Source organism: Nelumbo nucifera, chromosome 1 (assembly GCF_055504915.1).
Source record: "Nelumbo nucifera cultivar China Antique chromosome 1, China Antique-T2T, whole genome shotgun sequence".
Taxonomy (NCBI): Eukaryota; Viridiplantae; Streptophyta; class Magnoliopsida; order Proteales; family Nelumbonaceae; genus Nelumbo; species Nelumbo nucifera.
In genome coordinates this window covers 32,898,687-32,923,710 of record NC_142649.1, presented here as the reverse complement: position 1 = coordinate 32,923,710, position 25,024 = coordinate 32,898,687, and the positions used below count along the sequence as shown (strand labels likewise).

The window sequence follows — 25,024 nt, the reverse complement described above, 5'->3', positions numbered from 1 at the left end:
CTACAGCTGAAGCAAAGCGACTTGGAGCTAGCAAACACACCCTTAGTGGGATTCAGTGACAAAGAAGTCAGACCCCTTGGTCGGATCATGGTACCAATAGAGGTAGGAATGTGGCCAAAGATAGTGCGATTCAAACATACATTTCTGGTGGTCACGACTTCGTCCCCCTACAACGTGATCATAGGTCGGCCCATCCAGCATGTCTTACGTGCAATAGTATCGACATACTACCTAGCGATGAAGTTCCTAACGGATTACGGAGTAAAGGTTGTCTGACGCGATCAGCTCGAGTCGCACAAGTGCTACGTGGCTACATTGAAAGGAAAGGCAAAACTGGTGGAAAATGTCGAGCTAGAACATCTAGCGGACTACACCGAGGAGCGAGCTACCGCGATGGAGGAGGCAGTTCACATACTGGTTTCCAAGACCAAGCAGACGAAGACTCTCCAGATCGGCACCCTGATAAGCGAACCGCTCTGAACACAACTAGTATGTTTTCTACTTAATAATTTAGATGTGCTTGCCTGGTCCACGGTAGAAATGCCCGGCTTTGACCATAGTGTGATTACTCACAAGTTAAATGTGGATCCTTTAGTCAGACCATTTAGATAAAGAAAACACAACCTTGCCCTGGAGCGGCGGAGGGTAGTCGATGAGGAGGTCAAGAAGCTCCTCGCCGTAGACTTTGTTAGAGAGGTCCATTACCTGAGCTGGGTGGCCAACCCCATGCTGGTGAAGAAGGCCAATAGAAAGTGGCGCATGTGTGTCAACTACAATGACCTGAATACAACCTGCCCAAAGGATTGCTTCCCCCTTCACAGAATAGACCGCTTGGTAGACGCGACCTCGGGGCCTAAGTTGCTGAGCTTAATGGATGCTTACTCTGGCTACAACCAAATTAGGATGGACATAGCCGACCAGGACAAGACTACCTTTATAACTGAGTTAGGGTTGTACTGTTATAAAGTCATGCCCTTTCGTTTAAAAAATGCTGGAGCAACTTTCCAACGATTTGTAAATAAAATTTTTGAACCATTGATTGGCAATAAGATTGAGTGTTATGTTGACAACATGGTCATAAAGACCTAGTTTTCTAGCTTTTTAATTGATGGCTTAAATTCAGTGTTTCAAATTCTAAGGAAATTTAACATGAAACTTAATCCAAAAAAGTGTGTCTTCGGGGTCACATCGGGCAAATTCCTCGGTTACATAGTGAATCGATGTGGAAACAAAGCCAACTCTGATTAGATTAAGGCCATTTTAGATATGAGACCGCCCCAAAAAATAAAGGAGGTCCAAAGACTCACAGGCCAAGTAGCTACCCTAAGCCAGTTTATGTCTAAATCGGCGAGTTGGTGCCTACCCTTCTTTAAAGCAATAAAAAAGAACGATGACTTTGCATGGACCAAAGAGTGTCAGCTCGCGTTTGATTGAGCTGAAAAGATACTTAAGCACCGCCCCAGTTTTCACCTGACCTGAGGAAGGAGACAAATTGAAGTTGTACCTCTTTGCGAGTAACAAGTTGGTAAGCTTGGTACTAATCAGAGAAGTAGACCGGGTCCAATGACCAGTCTACTATGTAAGCAAAGTTTTGCAAGATGCAGAAACTAGATATCCCGACATCGATGAGCTAGCTTACGCATTAGTAGTAGCAGCTTGGAAAATAAGTCCATACTTCTAAGACCATACCATTGTCGTCCTCACCAACAAATCTCTAAGGCACATTTTGCTTAAGCCCGAGGTGTCAAGGGGGCTGACGAAGTTGTCCATCGAGCTAAGAGAATACGACATCTGGTTCGAGTCACGTCCAATGATCAAAGCCCAACTCTTGGCAGATTTTGTAGCAGAATATTCATCCAGCACGCCAGCCCTTGAACTGATTGAGCCCGCTAATGTGTCAGAGGCGTCAACCAACGTGACACTGGTCCCGATTAGTGTAGGACCGACCTAGGACGAGGAGCCCTGGATCCTCCACATAGATGACTCGTCTAACCAGCAAGTAAGTGGTGCTAGACTGATATTGTACGGTTCAGGTGAGGTGAAGCTGGAGTATGCTCTCCGGTTCGGATTCGAGGTGTCGAACAATGAACTGGAGTATGAGGACTAATTTCCAAAATAATCCTAGCGAAGGAGATGGGTGTAAAACACCTCTTTATGTGCAGTGACTCTTACCTGGTGGTGAACCAAGTTAATGGCGACTACGAAGCTCACAATTCTACCATGGTAGCTTACCTGGCCAAGGTTAGAGAAATCCTACCAGGCTTGCATTCTTGCTTTATCAGGCTGATACAAAGGTCCGAGAACATTGAGGTCGACGCCTTGTCACGATTGGTGGGTACTAGCGACAACACAATGTGAACTGTATATATAGAATTGACGGGTTGTCAAAGCCCTCAAAATTAGTGCTAGTCCCACAATAAAATGTTTGTAGTAAAAGTGGTAGTAGGTCGAATCCCATAGGGAGATATGCAATAATCTCTCAGCCGAATGAATAATATAACTAAGTGGGAAAATTAAATAACTAAAATTTAAAAGAACAAGAAAGCAATAGCAAGTTCAACTAACAAGAAGTAATCAGTCTTACCGAATTCTGGTTCAAGGGTTCGGGTTAGTCAATTGGCCATCGATCATAGGGAGACTTCGGTGGTCTTGCAATTCAAGCATTTAACCTTAGATTTATTAGGATAGCCATAATAAACCTTGTGTTTTCCTAAATCAGCTGACCAAACCCAACATTCGATCAACTCTTATCACTAATCGATTGGGTACGATAGCGTTCCATATCAACTAGTGATAGCATTAAGCTTTGTGAAAACAATTAAACCAAAATAACAACAATTGAGATAGCTGCAATTATCAAATCTTGTTCCATCGATTCCCTTTAGGTTAAAACATGTCAATACATTGGTCAAAGGTTGTCATGAACAATTGACCCAGAAAGATATTAACCTAATTGCTACTTGTACCACTATTTGTGACAATTATGGATCACCGAACCATGGATAGTAGTAGGAAAATCAATATTAATGAATTTGTTAGACTAATTAACATTAACATCCAATGAGAATATGCACAAGAACCAATGAATACTTGAATTAAAAAGCAAGAACTTGAATTAAATACAGAACCTCACTATGATACAATCGAACCTCCCCCCTTGAACCAGAAAGAGAAAGCTTAGCTGCTCATGAATTTCGATCCCTCCATGCTCTGCTTCTCAGTAGGCCGAACTGCTCTTCTTAATAGCTTGAGTTGTTGATGCTTGCTTGGATGCTTGAGAGATGCTTAAAGCTGGTTCGCCCCCCCCCCCCCCCTTTATATAGCCTTAGGAGGAGGGGATCTCTCCAACTCCTTCTAGGAGATTAACTTCAAGTTAGAAAGTCGTGATATGTTTTGAACTAATCCTATCTTATCTCTTATCTAGTGATCTAATCCAATCTTCTTATCTTTATAGGATTACATTCAAAAATTTAAATCTAATAAGACTCTCTTCCTAGAGGTTACATTCAGAATTGGGACTCTAAGCTCTTGAATTCGAGTTGGGCTGCTTTAATATCTTGGGCTGCTACAAGGCTCTTCTGCGAATTAGGCTTCAACTGTGAAATGGGCTTTTCTACAAACTTGCTCCGAATTCGGGCCCGATTTCGTCTTCGATGCGGACCGAATTTGTCAAAACCCAAAACATAAACGTTGTGGGCCTTTCTTTCGTCTTTCTGATGCCTCTTGAATTGTCTAATTAGGAATCTAGAATTGAGAGTTATGCCCAGATTACTGATTGTTGCCGAAACTGTGCAAAATCATCCGAATTGCCCTGTTTTTTTCCAATTGCCTTCTTTCTTGCCCTGGATCGAAATACAAGAGTAATGAGTCCATTTAACTGATAAATAAATGTAAAAGAGTGAATATTAGGGGATAAAAATAGGGTTCTTTTTGGTCTCATCAAAGACCTGCCTTGGCCCAGCATTTTTGGGGGGGTAGAAGAGGTCGCTCCCGTGTTGCAAGTGGAACCGAGCTAGGTTGGCCCGCTCATTGATTATCTATTCCACGGGACCCTACCAACAGAATGCAATATAGCTCAGAGGGTAGAGCGTCAATTAGCTCGGTACGTCCTTGTTGACGAACGATTATATAGGAGGTCCTTCACGCTCCCCTACCTACGTTGCTTGTGACCTTCAGAAACTGAACTAGTACTTCGTGACATCCATGAAGGACTCTGCGGAGGACACTTGGGGGGCAGAGCGATCACCCAAAAAGCACTAAGGCAATGCTACTACTGGCCTTTCGTGAAGGAAGACGTGTTTGAGCTTGTCAAGAAATGCAATAAATGTTAGAGGCATGCCATCATCCTCCATTAACCTATTGCCGATCTGAAGTACCTAACTTACCGAGGATCGACATCCTCGGTCCATTTCCGCTAGCAACAGGGTAGAGGAAATTCTTGGTCGTAGCAGTGGACTACTTCATAAAGTGGGTAAAGGCCGAGCTATTGGTGAATATTACAGTTTGGAACGTGCAAAACTTCTTTTGAAGAACATCGTGTGCCGTTTTGGACTACCCAAGGTGTTGATCTCGAACAATGGGAAGTAGTACGAAGACATCAAGTTCCAAAATTGGTGTGCCAAGATGAGGATTCAGCAAAACTTTACTTCGATGGCACACCTGCAGGCGTACGGACAGGTTGAAATGATGAATAGGGCTATTCTCCACGAACTGAAAACTCGCTTAGCGCGAGGTAAAGGGTTGTGGGTGGACGAGTTGCCCAAAGTCCTTTTGGCTTATAGGACGACCATCAAGACTACGACCGCTGAAACGCCCTTCAACCTCACGTATGGAATAGAGGCTATGATTCTGGTTGAAATCAAAGTACCAACGTTGTGGCTTGAGGCATACGGGCAAGAGGCGAACGATGACAAACTCTGGACCAACTTGGATTTGATCGAAGAAGTACGCGACCTGGCCTATATTCGGACTGCAGTTTACTAGTAGAGTGTAGCTCGGTACTACAATTCACAGGTCAGGAAACGACAGTTTCAAGTCGATGACCTGGTGGTGCTCCACAAGGTAATGGTACCTGATCCCGGCATGGGTAAGTTTGGACCAAATTGGGAGGGTCCATACCGAGTGAGATGAGTGTTCGGCGAAGGCACATGAGCTTAAGACTATTGAAGAAAAACAAGTACCTCGAGCTTGAAATGTTGACAACTTGAGGAATTATTATCTATGAGCTCACGACTCCAACTCCAATGCAATCAAAAAATTTACCAAGTCCACAAGACCACCGAGTTGGCCAAAAGGATGTCGAGCTAGAGAGCGGGCCGTAAGTCACTCCCAGAGCCTAAGGCCTATGGTGTCGAGCTGATAAAAGACCTTGGCACAATATGAGACCCAGTCGCCTCTTCGGAATTGGCAGATAAGTCATGGTCGTTTCTTCAGCATAGGCGTGCTAAGACCCTATCGCCTCTTTGGCATGGGCAACTAAAATCCCAATAGCTTCAACATGGGTAAATAAAGTAGCCCATGCGCAACAGGTTGGTTATATAACCTACAGTGTCTGTTCACTTCAGCGTACAACGAAATCGATTTATTACTACTCGGGCCTAGCTCATCAGCTCGACACTTCGGGAGTAATCTATACTTAGAAAATTTTTCACAACAAGGAATTTTGAAACTATTGCATTGTATTAATAAAAGGAAGTTCGAAGTACATACAAAGAAAAAGAAGAGAAAGCTACAATTACTCAACCGAGTTTGGAGGCTCGGGACATCACATATGTTTGGGGGGGTCCAAGAAAAGAGGTATATAAAACATCAATCGACGTGGGGCTCCTCATCCCCATCAGTAGCTCCAGCAGGTGGGTTGGTCTCCATGTGGTCCTCGGTTGCAGCATCTCCATCTCCCTCTTCCGCTGTCTCTTCGTCAAGGAGGTTGTCGTCACTCTCCTCCTCAGAGTACGGGTCATTAGCAGCCTCCCTGACCATCTCCTTAGTAACCCTGGAAGTGGTGATAGCGCTGAGGTCGAGCTTGGGGAACTCTGATAATCCTACATTTTGATGCCTAAAGGGCTTCAATTCAAGGGTATTTTCGGCCTTAGAGTAGTCAAAGTGCACCATTTTTCCAGTTAAAATCAATTATGTGACCTCTGAGGGTCTCTATGCAAATTATGTAGAAAATTGGAAAGTTTTTATGGCTGAAGTGTAGTTTTTGGGAAACTGGTGTAAAGTCCAGCTGAGAGAGGGAGTGTTTTTGTAAAGAACTGAGAACAGGAGGGTGCCTCCTATCTGCTAAACCCAATTGGTGCTCATCCTACTATATTACCATGCTCTCCTCTCCTTAGCAAACCCTAGGGAGCCATTTTAACCTAATCTTTTCCTCCTTAGCTATCCCTAGCCACCCCATATGTGAAATCTCCACCATCCATTTCAAGGCTCTCCTTTGTAGCTTCTAAACCCTAGGGCGCCAACTATTCTGCTAATCCTCACCACTCAGCTCCCTACCATTAAATCTCAGCCACTCCCTCATTCTTATATCTCAACTATTCAATATAGGGCACCACCTATTCTTTTAATCTTAACCCTTCAACCCTAGATGTTCTAATCTACACCCTCCACTTCTAGGCGCCCAAATCTCAGCCCTACATAATATTGGGCACCCTCTCCTTCCATTCTCAGCCATAGGATTACCCCAAAACCATCTTATCCATCCATCAGAAACCCTAGGGCGTCCCTAGCTTTGCTAAATCCCAGCTGTCGCCCCCATCTTTCTCCCTATTTCTAGTTGTGTCCACCTTTCTCTATAAAAAGCGTCACAGGGGCCTTGTAGAAGGGGTTGGTCAATTCACCAAAGTAAGAAGGAAGGCTGATCTTGAGAAGTTCAAGGGTAGAGGAAGAGGATGCCCAGGCAAGAGGAGGGGTTCCTACTTGCAGTTCGCCAACACCACTACTACCACTTTTGGATTTGAATCCCAACCATTTTTTTCTTCAGTTTTAAAATTACTTTTTGTTCTTTAATTTCCAGTTTATTTTTCCTTCTAGCAAAATTTACTTTTATTAGATTTAATTTATACTTTATTTCTTTTTTGCAGATATGAAATTTGGCTAGGTAAGATGGAAGGCCTAGCTCGAGAATTTCGAGGGTCAATGGCGAGATCCGGAGACTGCTACCTCTGATCGAATTGCAGATTTCTTCTTTTTAATTTCTGTTGTTTATTTATTGCTATTTCCAGTAGTGTTCGAACTCCATTTTTATTTAATTCCAATTTAATTAATGGAAGTTTTGTGATTTTGCAGTTTCCCTTTGCATTCTTTTACCCGGATTAAGGTTTGTAATAATTTTTCCCTCACTTCCCTGTGGATACGACCCGTTCTACCATTTACTACATATATAGTTATTGTGAGAAACGAAAAAATTTATAAATATTAAAATTGGTGTTCCGAAGTGTTTAATAGCGTGCTTCCGGACACACCAAACTGACGTCGTGTCAGCCACCTACTGAGCTTAAAGCCCTTGCAATAGGCTGTCGTGCCGGTCTCGATCAATAGTTTACACTGCTGTTCCGAAGATTTGTACTCGTTGACGGCATGAGCCTTTGCATCCTTGATCACATCCTCGAAGATTTCCGTGCGCTCCTTCACGAGCTCCTCGAGGTTCTCCTTTTCCGTCCAGAGGGCCTCCCTTTCCTCCTTGAGCTTTTCCTTCTCCTCCCTATAACACAATTAGCTCATTTTGAGCTCGCGCATCCTTCTCCAGTTTATGAATCTCATCGCGAGCTAAGTCCAGTTCGCGCTGAACACTTCGGAATGTTTCTTCATCCTGGAGGGCCCGCTTTAGTGGCACCTTGGATTGATAAGAAAGAACATGGATTGTGGAGTTCACCTACCAAGGAAGAAACAAATTCTAAGTACCAAGAAAGAGCAATAGAGAGTACAGTCCAAAGATCAGGTATGTACCACCATGTATTGAGTTGCCGCTCTGGCCTCGAGTTGAGCCACCGGCAGGTCGGCCCAATGCGTGACCTCCTCAGTGAAGACCGCATCCTTACTCTTGAGGAGATCAAACTTTGGAGTCAAAGTGCTCTGAGCTGCTTGGGAAGTGTCATCTCTTGAAGGGGTGGCCGCCTGAGTGGGCTGGGGCTCGAACACCAGGGCCTCCTCAGGTAGGTGAGACAGAGAAGCCCTATCTTGGTCTTCCTTGACAAAGTCAATAACCGGAGGGTGCTCGGCAACCAGAGGATGCTTAGGGGCGGTAGTGGCAGCCTAATGGAGATGGGCCTTCTTGGAGGCCTTCCTCTTCTTCCCCTTCTTCATGCTACCGAAGAGCTCCACAGCAGGGATGTCAACCATGGCTCCTACAAAATGTAACGAATAGATTAATTCCCAAGATCAAGATAAACTGTGAAGAAGAAAACAAGTATGACAATCAAGGTGGCAACCTACCAGGAGGACTTAGTCGGGCTTGTATGAGCTTTTCTTCGGTCACGAAGTTTTTGAACTTCAACCCGAGCTTCTCCCAAGATCAGATTTCCTCCTTTGTCCATTTGTCCAACATGAAGGCAGGGTCCTGAATGGTAGGTCTCCAGTGGGTTGGAAATGGCCACCCCACAGCATTATGAACTATGAAGTAGTGCCTCTTCTAGTTCAGGACTTTATTTGGAAGGTCGTGCAAAAATTTTGTAACTAGGACGAGGAGACATGTAGTAGCTTCGCCTATGTTCGGGGAGAACATTAGCGGAGTTCTTTTTTATAGAACAGATCGACGAGAAAATTTCAAGGTTCAAAAGCCGGTTGTAGTCGTGGAAAAGGGAGATGGTACCTACAATATTGCGGCTTGAGTTGGCGTCGAGCTGATCTATGGCAATGTCAAAAAAATTGATGACCTCGATTATCGGGCAGCTTGTACCGAGCTACCAGGGACAGAATCCTGTCAGCCGTCATTGTAGAAGGGCCGAAGCTATCCAGTCCCTGAGCCCAACGCGAAGTGGAGGCTCCCTTGCCGGAATTTGCTGTATACGAGGTTATCGGGCTGGTTGGAATTTGCACCCCGCACTGAGGTATCCACCTCGATAGGGTGAGACTTTTTGGCTTGCGCCGAGGTGCCCACCTCGGCCCTGACGGACTCTCCACTCTCATAAAAAAGGCTATACAAACTAACACTAGACATACTGAACTAAAGGAAGAGGGCAACAGGAAACGAAAACAAGAAGAGATGAACTCACCAAGAAGACTGAAGGAAGCGAGAAGACCTCGGATGCACAGGCAAATGACACCGACCTGGAAGACTGAAGCGTGACCTTAACAAACTCGAGCACGCAATTTATGACGAGGAAAATGGGCCCCTTCGGCCCCTATTTATTGCCACCGCGATCGGGGTTCAACAGTTGAGATTTGCACGATCCAACAACTCCCTTGAAAACCGGTTGCACACCACCTGAGGTCAAAATTGGTTGAGCGCATGTTTTGATGTCTGTAGAGTTTATAAATGGTGTGATGTCTGTTTGTACCTGGTAGGCGATCTGGGTCATTTTCGATTGAGCCAAGTGGCCGTGCTGGTCCAACCAATGAGCCACCCTCCCTACCATTTGGAAATCATGCCAAATCCACCTGGGTTCTTCATGAACTTCCTGCACCGGGTTGGGACCCCCGACACGGGGTGTGTGGGGCAATTGATGAGGGGTGATTTGGCTCGACCTAGTAAGTAAAGGACACGTAGATGCGGCCTATCAGTAGGACGACAACTCAGCGCGAAGTGCCATGTCAGCAGATAGGGGAGATTGGGTGCTCGGTTGCCTTGGAGCCAATATCACTTCGGTACCCATTTATGCCGAGGTGCCACGTAATCGATTCTAGAAGTTTCTCAACAGACTTTGAACTACCCGGGATCACGTTACGTAACCGTTGGCCTTATCTTCTCCTCGTCCGAATCGGAGGGAAACGATAAACATCATTAATTGATACATTACTCCCCTACCAAAGCAGAATGGATCCCAACATCACGGGCCGAAGATTTCAGGAACGTTTCGAGAGACCTACGGCGTCCCAGCTATATAAGGGCATCAACCCCCAAGACTCAAGTACGCACGATTGTTTGCTCACTAGCTTACTAGCATATAAACTTTTAGCTCGCACAACCCAGTACTAACTTAAGCATCAGAGCAACCTTGTCGGGTTAGCCACCCAGGGTTCTCTGATCCTCTGTCTTGCGGCCTGGTTCAGCTCGCTACAAGACTAAGGTCCAGGTCATCTTCCAGCTAGGAGCTTATAGATCGTGGACAATCAATATTGATCTCCAATTTTAGCTACACACTTTTCTTTTCTAATTTATTTTCAAAATTGATCTCCTATCCTTCCTTTGTAGTTTGTATTGACTAGGAGAGTGTTTGGTACTGTGGTCGTTTGTTCAATAATGTTTTGTATTATATTTATCTTGAAAAATGAGAAATTGGTTGATAAATGTTTATTTCATGTTATTTGACAATTAGGTGAACAGTAAATGAACGGTTAAGTGATGGGAGAAACATTAAAATGATTTTCTCAAACGGTTGGTTCTCGCACAAAAAAAAAAAAAAAATTAATAAACAATCTAATTAAGTTTGCGTTTATAAAGGATGCTAATAAGTGTAAATGCAAATATGTAGAGTGTAAAACAGTTCATATAAATTGCAAAGTTGGGTTAGTTTTGTACTGACAAATTTACCTTCTTACCAAACAGAGTTTTAGCTTAATGGATGCAAACACGAATTTTAATAAAGCATGGGCTTAAATGCAAATTTACTTTTACATCTTATTATCAATGTAAATATATATTGAAAAATATATTTTCTGTCATTTATCAATACATAAATGTAATATTGCCAAATCCAAGCAAAAATGAACCAAAATACAAATTTACCCTGAACCACGATTTACAACCCTTTTATATCATTTCCAAACGCAGCCTAAATATCATTTATAGCATTTCGGAATAAATGTGAAGTGGGACAAATTTTCAAATAAAAGGCTAGATAATCAAAACACATTGTAGATCTTCGGTAATAGAGAGTGTTCAATAAGTAATTAATAACTTCCGGATCTCTAGGCAAGATAGTGTAGGATAGCATTATTTTTGTTAATGATGCTTCTGTCTATCAGTCTGTGTTCTCATTGATGCAAGACCAGAAGGTCCAAAACACGCTAACTTCATTTACTTTTTGCGTCAAATATGACTTTCCCTTTCGCAAATATAACCGCGTTTGGAGTGGAGGTCACGTCCAAAGGTTGTCGTGTTTTGTGAACTACAGTTTTTATTTTGTCTACTGGAATATAAAACGTTTGGCTTTTGACTGCACTTTCACCTAACTTGTATATTGACTAGGTTAAGACTTGAGTGCTAGAAAAGAGTCCAATTTCATTGGCTGTGGAAACCGTTTGGTCTTTCTCCAATCATACTTAATTTATGGACATAAGGGCACCTTGGTCATCGTTTGCTACCAACAGTTCACTACCAACACAGCTAACATGATTTATGGCCACTTATTAGCACAAGTCTGCAATTCATCGTCCATCATAAAATAGCCATAGATCATGTTAGGAGTTGTGTTGGTAGTAGGGGTGAGCAGCTTCTATCTAGAACTGAATGGAGCCTATTTCAAATTAGTCTTTAACCGATCTTATCTAATCTGTTATAGGGTAGGGTCTTGTTCCAAATTTTTAGAACCGATTCCCACTTAGGCTGGTTCTAGGACCTATAGGTTTACCCTACCGGAACCGACCTGATGAATCGGCCTTGGTTGGCCTTGGTAGAACTGACCTTGGTGGAACCTGCCTTGGACCAAACTTGTTTTGAAATAAACCCCAAAATACTTTTGGGGATGTGAAGATTTAAACCCCAACACTCATGGTTACAAAGGCCATGGTGTCACTTAGCTATTGAGTTATTTAAGTTATTTAATCATTTGTTTTCATTTTAATATTTGAATATATACAATAAGTAATGTAAAAGGTAATATTTACAAAATTTAAATGTAAATTATAAGTTTTGAACCATATAATGATAATCTACATATTAAGTTACTCAATTTGATCAATAAAGATAATATAAGTTTTAAACTATATATTATCTTTATTGGAAACCACATTTTTAAAGAACATGTTTCATTTTTCTTTATTATTATTATTATTATTTTTTTTTTAAAGAATGAGTAAAGAAAGAACAGGTTCCACAGATAGACCTTGAAACGGATCCTGGATCCATCGTACCAAGGCCAGAACCAACTTTCATAGGGTAGGTTCCAGTTCCACTGAACCAAACCAACCCATGCTCACCTGCTCACCCCAAGTTTGGTAGTATCTTGTTGGAAGTAGATTGGTACTTGCAAATATATGCCATGTGGGATGCTAGCTGTTTTGCTCGATAAAAAAAAAATAAGAGAGAAATAAAAAGTTGGGAGAAATGCAAAGTAGGAAAGTTCTTAGCCTTCTGGTCCTCTCTTTCTGATTCTCGTACTTATGCCAAACCAGACACAGCTCAAGGGAGGAAAGTTATCTTTTTAAAATGATTATACTGTTTCAATCACCTATTATTCTGTCTTTTAAGTAGCGAAACGTGTTAATTGGATTCAATACTGGATGGACACTTTTTTAATACAGTTGCAAGTAGACCCCTTCTGTTAGAATCTTATAAGGACAAAAATGTCCAAAATACCGGTTGCAATTACTTTTGACTAAAATGTTTATTTTCTAAATTTTCTCTTTATATCAATTGCTATACCAAGCACTTCCAATCTCTTTTCTGAAATTTATTTATTTTTCAAATTTGCTCCTTTATATCAATTACTCAGGCAAAACTGCATTTTTAAAGTTTGTATCAGTAAAAACTAGCCCCAATCTGTATGGATATTTTAGACATTTTTCCGTGCATCTTATTAGAGGATTTTAACAAAGGAATTTACTTGCAACTCTGTCAAAAAGTTCAGCAACTGTCAGATATTTAAAAGAGAGGTTTCACCAATTTACCCCTTTTTTCTTGCTAATAATTAATATTCTCTTCTTCAAAACTGTACTTACACTTCAGGCCTTCAATTATATGTGTATTGACCAATTGGGTGTCTGTCAATGTCAATACGTGTTGGCATTTTCCTTCTCTGTATGAACAAGCTGAAACTAATGTGCATCAGAATTCTTATAAATGGTTAGAATTGCAGCAACTACCATCTCAATAACCTAGCTTTGTTATTCTCGAAGTCCCAATGAAGCTCCAGCTTCCATTAATGATTTCAACAATCCTATTTAAGTCATCTACTGTGTATGTCATTCTTGCCTTGTTTACAAACTTCGTAGTTTCAGAGTGTTCCACTTCCACCATAGCCACCTTAGGAAACCAGAGAGACAAGCAAGCTTTGCTTGAGTTCAAGCATCAGACAACAGATCCCAAGGGAGTACTGAGTTCATGGAACGACTCCCTCCATTTCTGTCAGTGGCGAGGGGTCACATGTGGTCGCCGGCATCAGCGAGTTGTCATATTGAATCTAGAGGGCCACCACTTGACTGGAACCATATCTCCTCATATAGGTAATCTCACATTTCTTCGTTACATCTATCTCCAAAACAATAGCTTATACGGTTCAATCCCCCAGGAGCTCGGCCGTTTGTTCCGTCTGCGGTATATCAGTCTATCCAACAACACTCTGGGAGGAGAAATTCCCAGCAATCTGTCACAGTGCAGCAATCTTAGAGTGCTGAGGTTACTGAATAACAATCTGAGTGGAAATATTCCAATTGAACTGGGATTTCTGCCCAAGCTTTTTCATATCAACCTTAGCAAAAACCAGTTGACAGGACGAATCCCAGCTTCCTTTGGCAACCTCTCATCACTTGAAGATCTATTTCTTTCATATAATCGCTTAGAAGGAAGCATCCCAGAAGAACTAGGCCACTTGACAAGCTTAACAAGTCTAGTAGTTGGTGCAAACAATTTGTCTGGTGTGTTCCCCTACTCACTGTACAACCTTTCATATCTCAGTGTCATAAGCATTCCATTCAATCAAATCCATGGGAGATTTCCAGTGGACATGGGTCTTAGGCTTCCAAGCCTCAGACAAATCCAGGTTGCATATACCCTTTTCACTGGACAAATCCCAGCTTCTCTGACCAATATTTCAGGACTCGAAATATTTACTGTCACCGGTAACAGCTTCGTTGGACCAATTCCTCAGAACTTTGGTGCTCTGCAGAATCTTTGGTTGTTTGCAATTGCTAATAATCGATTCGGAACAGGGAAAGCTGACGATTTGAGTTTCCTCTCTTCTTTGACAAACTGTAGTAGCTTAGAGGTTTTAGACATATCCACTAATGGGTTTGGAGGTACATTTCCAAGCTCTATAACCAACCTCTCAACCACACTTGAATATCTGTATCTGGGAAGAAACCAAATATCTGGAACCATTCCTCTGGGGATTGAAAACCTTATCAACTTAACTTTACTGTCCATGGGGGAAAACTTATTATCAGGCACTATTCCATCTAGTATTGAAAAACTTGAGAAGCTGCAAGCATTGGACATGCATGGCAACAGACTCTCTGGAGAGATACCATCCTCCTTGGGCAATCTCACATTTTTGTATGAACTTTTCTTAAACCAGAATGAACTGATTGGAAGCATTCCTTCTAGCTTTGGAAATTGCAAATCTTTAAAACAAGTAGATCTTGGTTCTAACAATCTTTCTGGCCCCATTCCAAGAGAAGTCTTTGGTCTTTCTTCCCTATCCTACTACCTCGATCATAATTCTCTATCTGGTTCCTTGCCGTCTGAGGTGGGTAACTTGCAGAGTATCTTGGTATTGGACTTCTCTGCAAACAAAATGTCTGGTGAAATCCCTTCAACAATTGGTGATTGTCTGAGTTTGGAAGACCTATATATGAACAATAACTTGTTTGATGGAACAATTCCTACATCTCTAAGTTCATTAAAGGATATTGAAGAGATTGATCTTTCACACAACAATCTATCAGGCCAAATTCCGAAGAATCTGATCGAACTTGGGGGTTTGCAGAGTCTGGATCTGTCTTTCAACAATCTAGAGGGTGAGGTACCAACCAAAGGAGTATTTAGAAATTCAAGTGCAATTTCATTGCAAGGAAACAATAAGCTTTGTGGGGGAATTCCTGTACTACACTTGCCCATCTGCTCCACTCACAAGAAAAGAAAGAAGTCTGCCATGTCCAAAGTATTAATTGCCATAATTGTTAGTTTTCCCTGTTTTCTGTTGATTTGCTGTCTGCTTGCTCTCTATTGGATAAGAAAATCTAGAGCAAAACCTTCATCAACATCTCCATCAGTGGGCGACCAATATCCAAAAGTTTCTTACAAAGAGCTCCTTCGAGCTACTGGTGAATTCTCTGAAGCTAATTTGATTGGTTCGGGTAGCTTTGGCTTTGTATACAAAGGAATTCTTAGTCAAGATGGAAAAGTTGTTGCAGTGAAGGTGCTCAACCTTCAACACCCAAAAGCTTCAAAGAGCTTCATCGCTGAATGCAATGCACTGAGGAGCATTCGCCATCGGAACCTTGTCCGGATCTTAACTTCATGCTCGAGTCTGGATTCCAAGGGCAATGATTTCAAAGCTTTGGTATATGAATTCATGCCCAACGGGAGCTTGGAGAAGTGGTTGCATCCAAACAGGGATGACCTTGAGAATGAAGCCTGCAGAAACTTGAACATTCTTCAGAGGCTTAACATTGCGATAGATGTGGCATCTGCTTTGGATTATCTTCATCATCATTGCCAAACGCCAATTGTTCATTGTGACTTGAAGCCAAGTAATGTTCTTCTGGACAAAGATATGACTGCTCATGTTGGTGATTTTGGTCTAGCGAGGCTACTTTTACAGGCCACAAAGGACTCTTCCCGGAATCAGACCAGCTCATTTGGATTAAAAGGAACCATTGGCTATGCAGCTCCAGGTAACAAACACTTTACCTCTGATTTTCTTTCCTTGCTTATTTAAGAGGGGAACTGAAATTTTACATAATAAACTGAAGAACATGTTCTCAATTAAATTAAAATGAGAAATTTGACTTGCTTTAGAACATGGGTTGGGTCCAAACATATGACCCACATATAGAACGATTGGGACGGCCAATAGGTGAACCCACACATGTGGGACAATAAGCATGACCCACATACAGTTTTGAAAGGAAACTGCGGGACCCATATGAGGGACGACCAACATGTGAGAGTGAGACCCACGAGTCCGGATCTTTTCCCCATAGAACACACCTTTACACCGTTCTCACAACATGTCATGGCTGTACATCGAGAATATCTCCCATTCTTGTATTTATTATTTAATATAAGGTGGGATGTGGCTGAGGGTGATGGCAGGCGCACTCTGTGAAGAGCAGATCCCAATTCGAGATGCACAGAGTGAATTATTGGAACCCTTTTGCCCGTCAAAACAGGTGAGATGGAACCCTGGTGAGAGACCTCGATTAAGCTGGAATCTTTAGGTGGGGCCCACATAAGGCACTATTGGTGTCAACTCATTTCTGTTTTTTCTCTTCTGTAGCGAAGGCAAATAAGAGGTGAGTGGAAACTGAACGGTGGCCACTCAGCAAATTTTTTATTACATAGGTGCTTTGACATAATTTTTTGTGCAATGACATTATAGCCTTGGAAATTATATTTTATATATGAAAATTGTAATAACATGGTAAAAACTGATATATTTAAGGCAAATTGCAAGTTAATTTTACCAAGGGACCAACAATCGGGTCTTAATCTTTGTGGCCTACTGAAGTTGAGATAATTACTTAGAAGTCGATCAGCATCCATTGAGGCAGAGGATCAAACCCAATAAACTATACAGGGCTGTAAAAAATGTATCTTTGTGTTTTGGGATGTTATTTAAAATTCATTATATTTTAAGCAAAACCAAAAAATAACTAATAAAAGTTTATTTGATGGATGTGCAATGTGGTGCTCCCTATGTAAGAAAGTGGTTATCAATGTTCGGGTAGTTTGACCTGGGGTGAACACTCCGATGCTTAAGTTAACGATTTTGTAGTTATTTGCAAGAAAGCAAGAGAGCTAGAGAATTGAGAGACCTAAATCATGCATACCGTGTGAGGTGAGAGGTGAGGCTTTTATATAGGTGACCTATCATGAGTCTCATTAAACGCGTCCCGGATCTCTGGCCCGTCTAGTTCGGAGGTGGTTTTATGCCTGGAAGTGGACTCCGCGTAAGTGGGTAACGTTTATCCAATCCTGCCCAAAGTGGGTGGGGCGATAACTGGGTCTTCTGACATGTTGTCGTAACCTTGGGGAATTTGGAGGCAATAGCCTGCTTAAGGGGGAAGTCTCTTGACACGTCAGGCAGGTCGCTAACTGGAGTCGGGTTGGATCGGTGGAAGCAAGTCACCTCTTAGGCCGACCTGAGGTCTTGCTTGGCTATTCGCAGTTCGGCTTATTGGAGTGATGCTGAGGTTGTTGATGCAGTTGTGAAGTGTCTGAAGTGCTCCTGGGGTTTGCTTATGTAGTGCCCAGATCTCACTCTACTGTTTTGCCATGCCACATGTCATGATATCATTGGAGGACCAAATTACCCATCATCAATTGCCCCCCAGTCCCGAGTCCGGTGAGGGAGTAGTCTTAACTTGAGGTGATTTGGTCCGAGTTTTGTCCTTGATCATGGTCCAGCCAATGGCTCGGGATCGGGTTGGTTCAACCAGTCCGGCCTCAGCATGAGGTAGCGTACCGATGACGCACCGATGCCACACAACCATTATGTCAGGCGGATGTCAAAAACGCAATAAATTGATTTCACCTTGGAATACGAACTATCACATCCTTGTGAACCATTGGATCCAATCGATCACAACCGTCCATAGTTTGGTTTATCTATAAATAGGACCCTCAGGGGCCCACTTCACTCATCCCTAACCTTGGAGTTATGGTGCATAGTGAGGTCATGAAGCTTGGCGTTGTTGAAGTCGTTGGTGAGATCAGTCTTTTCATTCTAGGTGAGTCATCTTCCCCTTGATCCATTCTTTGCTTTTATCATGTCGAGTGTCAAGTCCGGGGAAGAGAGGGGTCCATCCTACTAAGCCAAGGAGGAATCCTCGGTCCAGGAACGATGAGGTTCCAAGAAGGGAGCCTCATCCTCCCATCGTCAGCCCAAAAGTAAATCTGAGTTTGGTTCCACCGAACTGGCTACTTGAACGTTTACGAACTTGTAGACCGGTATAGGATACTAGACCAGTAAAAAATGTACATTGTGTCTTGGGATATTATTTAAAATTCATTATATTGTAAGCAAAACTCAAAAAAAAAACTAATAAAAGTTTATGAGATGGACTGAGATGATGTGTGATTTGGTGCTCCTTGCTAGCAAATAGCTCAGATGCTAGACTAAGTAGGTTGCCTGGTCGAGCTACAAAAAGTGGTTATCAGAGTGTCTGGGTAGCTTGACCCGAGGTGGGCACTCCAATGCTTAAGTTAGCGAATTGGTAGTTATTTGCAAGAAAACAAGAGAGCTACAGAATTGAGAGAGCTAAATCGCACGTACCTTGTGAGGTTGGAGGTGAGGTGTTTATATAGGCGAGTTGTCGTGAGCCTCACGAAACGCGTGACCCAGGGTGGGCACTCCGGGTAGCAAGAAAGTGGTTATCAGAGTGTTTGGGTAGCTTGACCTGGGGTGGGCACTCCGATGCTTGAGTTAGCGAGTTGGTAGTTATTTGCAAGAAAGCAAGAAATCTAGAGAATTGAGAGAGCTAAATCGCACGTACCTTGTGAGGTTGGAGGTGAGGCATTTATATTGGCGAGCTGCTATGAGCCTCATGAAACGCGTCCGGGATTTTTGGCCCGTTTGGTTCGGAGGTGGTTTTAAACCTTGAGGTGGACTCCGTGTAAACAGGTAATGTTTATCCAATCCCGCCTGAAGTGGGTGGGGCAATAACCAGCTCTTCTGACGTGGTGTCATGATCCTGGGGAATTCGGAGGCATTAGCCCGCTTAAGGGGGAGGTCACTTGGCATGTTAGGTAGGTCGCTAACCAAAGTTGGGTTAGATCGGTGGAAGTAGGTCATCGATGTGGTTATGAAGTGTTAGAAGTGCTCCTAGGGTTTGTTTACATTGTGCCTAGATGTTACTCTATTGTTCTACAATGCCACATGTCGTGATATCATTGGAGGACCAAATTACCCCTAATAAGACTGAACTCTAAAGTTTTCATTAGTTTTTTGAAATCTTCAAAGATACCCTTTTTGTCACATTTCCCTATGATTTTTGTTAATTCACCATTAGTGATTATTAACAGAAGTTATTCACATAAGCATTTGAGTATTTTACAAGACCGAAATATTCTTGAAGCTTATTGATACTTTTCATAAAAAATTACCTTTAACTTGAGCCTGGGCCCACATCAGTCAGGGGAAATTTTGTCATAGAAATATTTAATAAAGTTGACTGATCATTCAAGGGTAGTTTGGTTACATAAAGTAGTCAAATTAATACGTGGACAACTTCCATTAATAGAAAGTGAGATTTAGGTGGTGTTTGATAAATCTGAAAAGTTAAAAAGATATTAAAAGTGTCTGAAATCTAAAAAGAGGCATAGATGCTTTTCTACTTTTTAAAGGATCTGAATCCATAAGTTTGTTTGTGTTGGATCAATCATTTACCATTTGAAATTTACTGATTTTACTATTTTACCCCTAAAACATATATTTGGAAATGTTGAGTTCAATTTGTATTATCTCATAAAAAATAATTTTCAACCTCAAAATAATATTGAAACAATATAAATATAAAATAATAAATTAGTAATTTACACAAATAAAAATTAAAATAATTTTTAAAAATTAATGAAAAAATAACAAATTAATAGTTTATAAAAATAATTCATAATTAATAAATAATACAAGTAAATTTAATAAAAAATAATTAATGTTTAATAAAAATATTATTATTATTCACCAAACCACCACTGATGCATGTTGTAGCGGTGGTGGGAAGATAGGAGAGAGAGAGAGAGAGAGAGAACTGGGAAGACGGGGAGAGAGAGAGAGCAAGAGAGAGAACCGGGAAGACAGGGGAGAGAGAGAGAGAGCCGTAGTTGCAAGTTGCAGCGGCGGTGGTGGGAAGACAGGGCGGAGAGAGCAAGAGAGATAGATAGATAGATAGAGAGAGAGAGAGAGAGAGAGAGAGAGAGAGGGAGAAACTTGAGCGTGCGAGATGATAGGAGGGGTAGTGCGCGTCATTTCCAAAATATTGTAAGGGCAGCTTCGACCTTGCACTGGCTTTGAAACGCGTCTGAACACGTTAAGAGCCAGCCCAAGGTCTACAATTTTTAGATCTGAAAATATGATTCAGATTTTAAGAATAGAAACCAAACAAATGTTTGGATCTCAAAAGCAATGTTTTCAGATTTAGACAACTGAAAAGTGCAATCAAAAGAAGCCTTAGACAATAAAACTCATTGACAAGGGCTCTATGAAAATTTTACAGACATGATGAATTTAACAGAAATAAAAGAAAAAAAATATGGTGAGTTTTGCATAATATCCTTTATTTTATCTTATTGTATTCTATATTATATTTTCACAGGATATAGGCCTATTTAAAATATAAAACCATCAATTTTTAAAAGTTCCTAAGTTTAAGTGTTCAGATAGGCCCCATATGGCATGATACATCTCAATATCTCAATCTGGGACAAATCGATTGAAATATTGAGCCTTTGATACAAGCTTTGGGTTAGTGTTTGGACCCATTTTGAAAATTTAACAAATGCCCAATCTGACCCGACGCAAGTTGCAACCCTCCACAGGATGGCCACTTGCCTCAAGTGCACCTTACTCTGTTTTTACTACTGAACCTTTTGTAATGTGTATTATTTATCAATAAATAAATAAAAAATAAAATAAAAATAATTGGCCCTTTTCCACAAAATGTTCAGACCATCTAATTAATAGGGTGTTGTCGAACACCTCCTTGAATCAAACGAAAAATTTGAGACATGAGCCGGGTAATAACTTTTGCGATTATTTCCTTGGGAACCTCAATTAAACATGGACATTTCAACAATTTTGTTAAAAAATCAAAACAATTTCCTGCTATTCAGTTTAATGGGTTGTATAACTATTGAATCTGAAATTAGGTTGATCACTATACTCTCAAATATTCTAATATCTGATTATTTTAAAGAGCACAATAAGGCAAAAACTCAACTCAATTTTCTTTTTTCCTTTTTCACATAATCTGGTTATTTCTGTCATAGTTCTCATAACTAATGAGAGGTGTATAAATCTCAGAATATGGTACAAATGGTGAGGTATCAACTTATGGAGATGTCTACAGCTATGGAATCCTTTTACTAGAGATGTTCACAGGAAAAAGACCCACACATGAGATGTTCAAAGATGATTTAAACCTCCATAAATTTGCAAAAATGGCTTTGCCTGAACAAGTGATGGAGATTTTAGACCCAATGCTCCAAGAAGAAGAAGATGAAACAAATGAGGAAGGTAGAATCAACTTTGAGGATCTGAGTCGCAAAAAGGAGACAATGCAAGAGTTTATGACTTCATTAATAAGAATCGGAGTCGAATGCTCAGCAGAACAGCCTAGAGAACGAATTGACACGAGCCATGTTGTTAGAGAATTGAATTTGATCAGAGAAAAGTTTCTCGGCATTGGAGTTGGGGTTCACCAAGCAAGATGAAGGAATATTAACACCAGGTTCCGTTATAATTACATTGTTTTTGTTGATATGATAGCTGTTTTCTTTTGAAAAACAAAATTGTGAGGGTTTAGGAATAAGGGTGTCATGAAAAATCGAAAAACTGAACCGAACTGAGAAAATTGAATCGCAAAATGCAATTAATTGAATCGATCGGTTCGGTTTCGGTTTCGGTTTGAATTTTTGAAAAATCAAAGGACCGGTTCATTTTTTTGTTAACCTATAAAAAACCGACGGTTAATCGAACCAACAGGTATATATATTTATATGTATATTTTATATATATTTTTAATATATGTCACATATCTTCTATGTATTTTATATAAATATATAAATATATAAATATATATATATATATTATATATATAAATATATACTTATATTATATTTATAATGATCTATTTATAAATATATTATATATCATTTATTATTTATAATATAATATTATACATATATTTATATTATATATATTATAAATATTAAAAACCAAAGAATCAAACTGGTCAAAAACTGAAATTGGTGGACCGGTTAACCGGTGGTACTGGTTCAGTTTCGGTTTAGCAAAATAAAAAAACCGGTGCCAATGGTTCGGTTTACAAAAAGGGCCATGGTTTGGTTAACCGAACTGTGGACACCCCTACTTAGGAATGTTAGCAGGTTGAGTATGGCATGAATTTACAATTAAACAAGAATGTGATACCAAACTCTGTTTTACCCCCCACAATATTTTCAAAATACTCTGTTTTTGATGTTTAAACCTTATTTTGTGCACAGTCACATTCCACCCTGTATTGGGAATATCTCCCCATAAATAATAAATACAAGTATGGAAGATGTTCTCCATGTGCGGTCAGGACATGTTGTGAGGCATGCTCTGAGAGGAGCAGATCCAGACTCTACCAAATTGTGGGTTGGTTATCCCCCGCTCCCCTAGTCCTAATCACCTGCCAACAATATATATTCCAACAATCCATCAACATGATATAACACGGCACACCTCATACATGGCAGGTGTCGTTATAGTTATATTGTTTTTATTGATATGATAGTTGCTTTTGTTTTGAAATTATGAGGGCTTAGGAATGTAAGTGGATTGGGTGAGGCATGAATTTACCTACCGGAGCGTAAACCCAATTAAACAAGAATGTGATATACCAAACTCTATTTATTGGTCAGTTGTTTTTCCGATATCATATCTACCAAATTGTGGATTGGTTATCCTTTTCCCATAGTCTAATTCGCCTGCCAACAATATACATTCCAACAATCTATCAACATGATCGAACACCACACATCTCATACATGGCAAGTTCCATAAAAAAAAAAAAAAATCTAATTGTGGCTTCTAATTCCTTCTATAATATGGGAACGTTCAGGGCCATATAAACTTTTGACTCATTATCCATATAGATGAAATAGACCACATAAAGATTTTAAAATTGTATCTAGATCAGATCGGGACATCTTTTAGCTGAGCTAGGCCTTCTAAAAAAATTAGCTGAGTTATGTTCAAGACTTCAAGTGATTAATATTTTTCTATTTAAAAAGGATTCATTGTCGAAACAGAAACCGAGTTCCCCATCAACTGATTTTTCTTACATCCTGTATAACATTTTCTTTGTTGAATATAACCATTGCATTTGATGTTACAGTAGACTCTCTTCTCATTCAATGTTTTATTTTATGATTTTCTCTTAAATAAAAACCCACAACTAAGAGATGGACTATTATATAATTTGTGTAACAACTAAGAGAGGGTCTCTGCTGAATCAATCTGTATATAATAGAGTTAAAGGCCAATGACCTAATCCCTAGCTCATAGAGAAATCTTATGAGTATACTAATATAAATTAATCCCCAGAATTTGATTCCCAAGAACCAACAACGAAATAACAGAATAAATCAATGAATTAAAATGAACAAAAGCGTAATTAACCAAATAAATAAACACAGGTATGTATTCGACTCACACAAGCATCACTGGGAAAATAATCTACTGGAGTCACAGGAACAGGAATGGAGTACTAGGAGCGAAACACTATGTAGTCGAGTGAACTCTCTGGCTTCAATGCAATTGCTCTGCCTTCAAATCTTCCTTTGAATCGGTTTGTGGCTGGCTTTCAAGGCAACCTCTATTCGCGTTTTCAAATCGACTTCTGTTCTGAAGCAATCGAGTTTTCGAATTGACTTCTGTTCTCAAGCAATCCAGTTTTCAAATCGACTTCTGTTCTGGCTTTCAAGGCAACCTCTGCTCTGAAGCAATCGAGTTCTCAAGGCAACCTCTATTCGTGGCTGGCTTCATAATTCTCTAAATCGATGGAGATCGTCCATGGTTGTGGCTTCCTTTGAATCGGTGGAGAAATTGGCGAAGAAGAAATCGATGGAGAAATTGGCAAAGAAGAAAGAAATAACGCGCGAAGAAGAAGAAGAAAGAAGAAGATAATTGCAAATATCTCCCATACATGTACATTAATTAAATTCTTTGAGAGATGTTTTCAATTTTCCATGCTTTCAGAGTGTTTGCAGAGTTTTTTCTTTCAGGATGTACCTCGTTACTTCCATGTCACATCTTCAATCATTCGGACCATAGGTTTGTAGTGATAACAACCTAGACCCAAAATGTTCTGACCATATGCATGGTTGGCTTCTCCAAAGAGTAGTATAGCATCTGTATAAAGCGAATGAGCTAGGAATTCATGGGAATTACAAATTCTAAAGCCCTTTAACTCACCATTTATCAATGAAGAAGTCAGTAGCATAGAGAGTAAGGGTGTCAATGGACTGGTTTTGGATTGGACCCCATCCAGTCCAAAATTAATTTAGATGGATTGGACGGACCAACAAAACATATTGGATTGGACCTATCTGGTCTAAAATATTTATTAGATTGGATTGGACCTAGTCCATCTGTAACAAATTTATATTGAATTGGGTTGGATTAAGCCAATATCTGGTCCATTAATATAAGATAAGAATATATGTATCAATGGGTCGGGTTTGGGTTGATACCAATCTAAATCAAAATGAATTTGAACAGATTGGATGGTCCAAACATTGAATTGGACCGATCCAAATTGGTCCAAAGCATTCATTGGATTGGATTGGACCTGATCCATTTATAATGGACTCACATTGGACTGGATCGGATTGGACCAAATTCAGTCCAATTGACATCCCTAAAAGAGAAGACCTCTATATATGTAAATAAATAAGTAGGGTAAGAGAGGATACCCTTCCCTCAATTCTCATTAGGGAGTAAAAGGATTGCTACAATCACTGTTTATGATCACCTTCAAGGATGTTGAACCTATGCAC

General features: G+C 40.5%; 1 protein-coding gene across 2 annotated transcripts; it reads left to right on the top strand.

Annotated features, from left to right (window-relative positions):
- The first annotated feature begins 13,177 nt into the window (after positions 1–13,177).
- LOC104612063 (LRR receptor-like serine/threonine-protein kinase EFR) lies at positions 13,178–24,369 on the top strand. 2 transcript variants are annotated; one of them, XM_088896799.1, is made up of 2 exons: positions 13,178–15,933; positions 23,718–24,369. In XM_088896799.1, exons 1-2 carry the CDS (start codon positions 13,221–13,223, stop codon positions 23,735–23,737), a joined length of 2,733 nt encoding a protein of 910 aa, XP_088752925.1. In that variant the 5' UTR covers positions 13,178–13,220; the 3' UTR covers positions 23,738–24,369. The 2 variants fall into 2 exon arrangements, with proteins under 2 accessions (XP_088752925.1, XP_010277679.1); XM_010279377.3 differs by lacking the exon at positions 23,718–24,369 and adding an exon at positions 21,282–21,844.
- Positions 24,370–25,024: the final 655 nt, after the last annotated feature.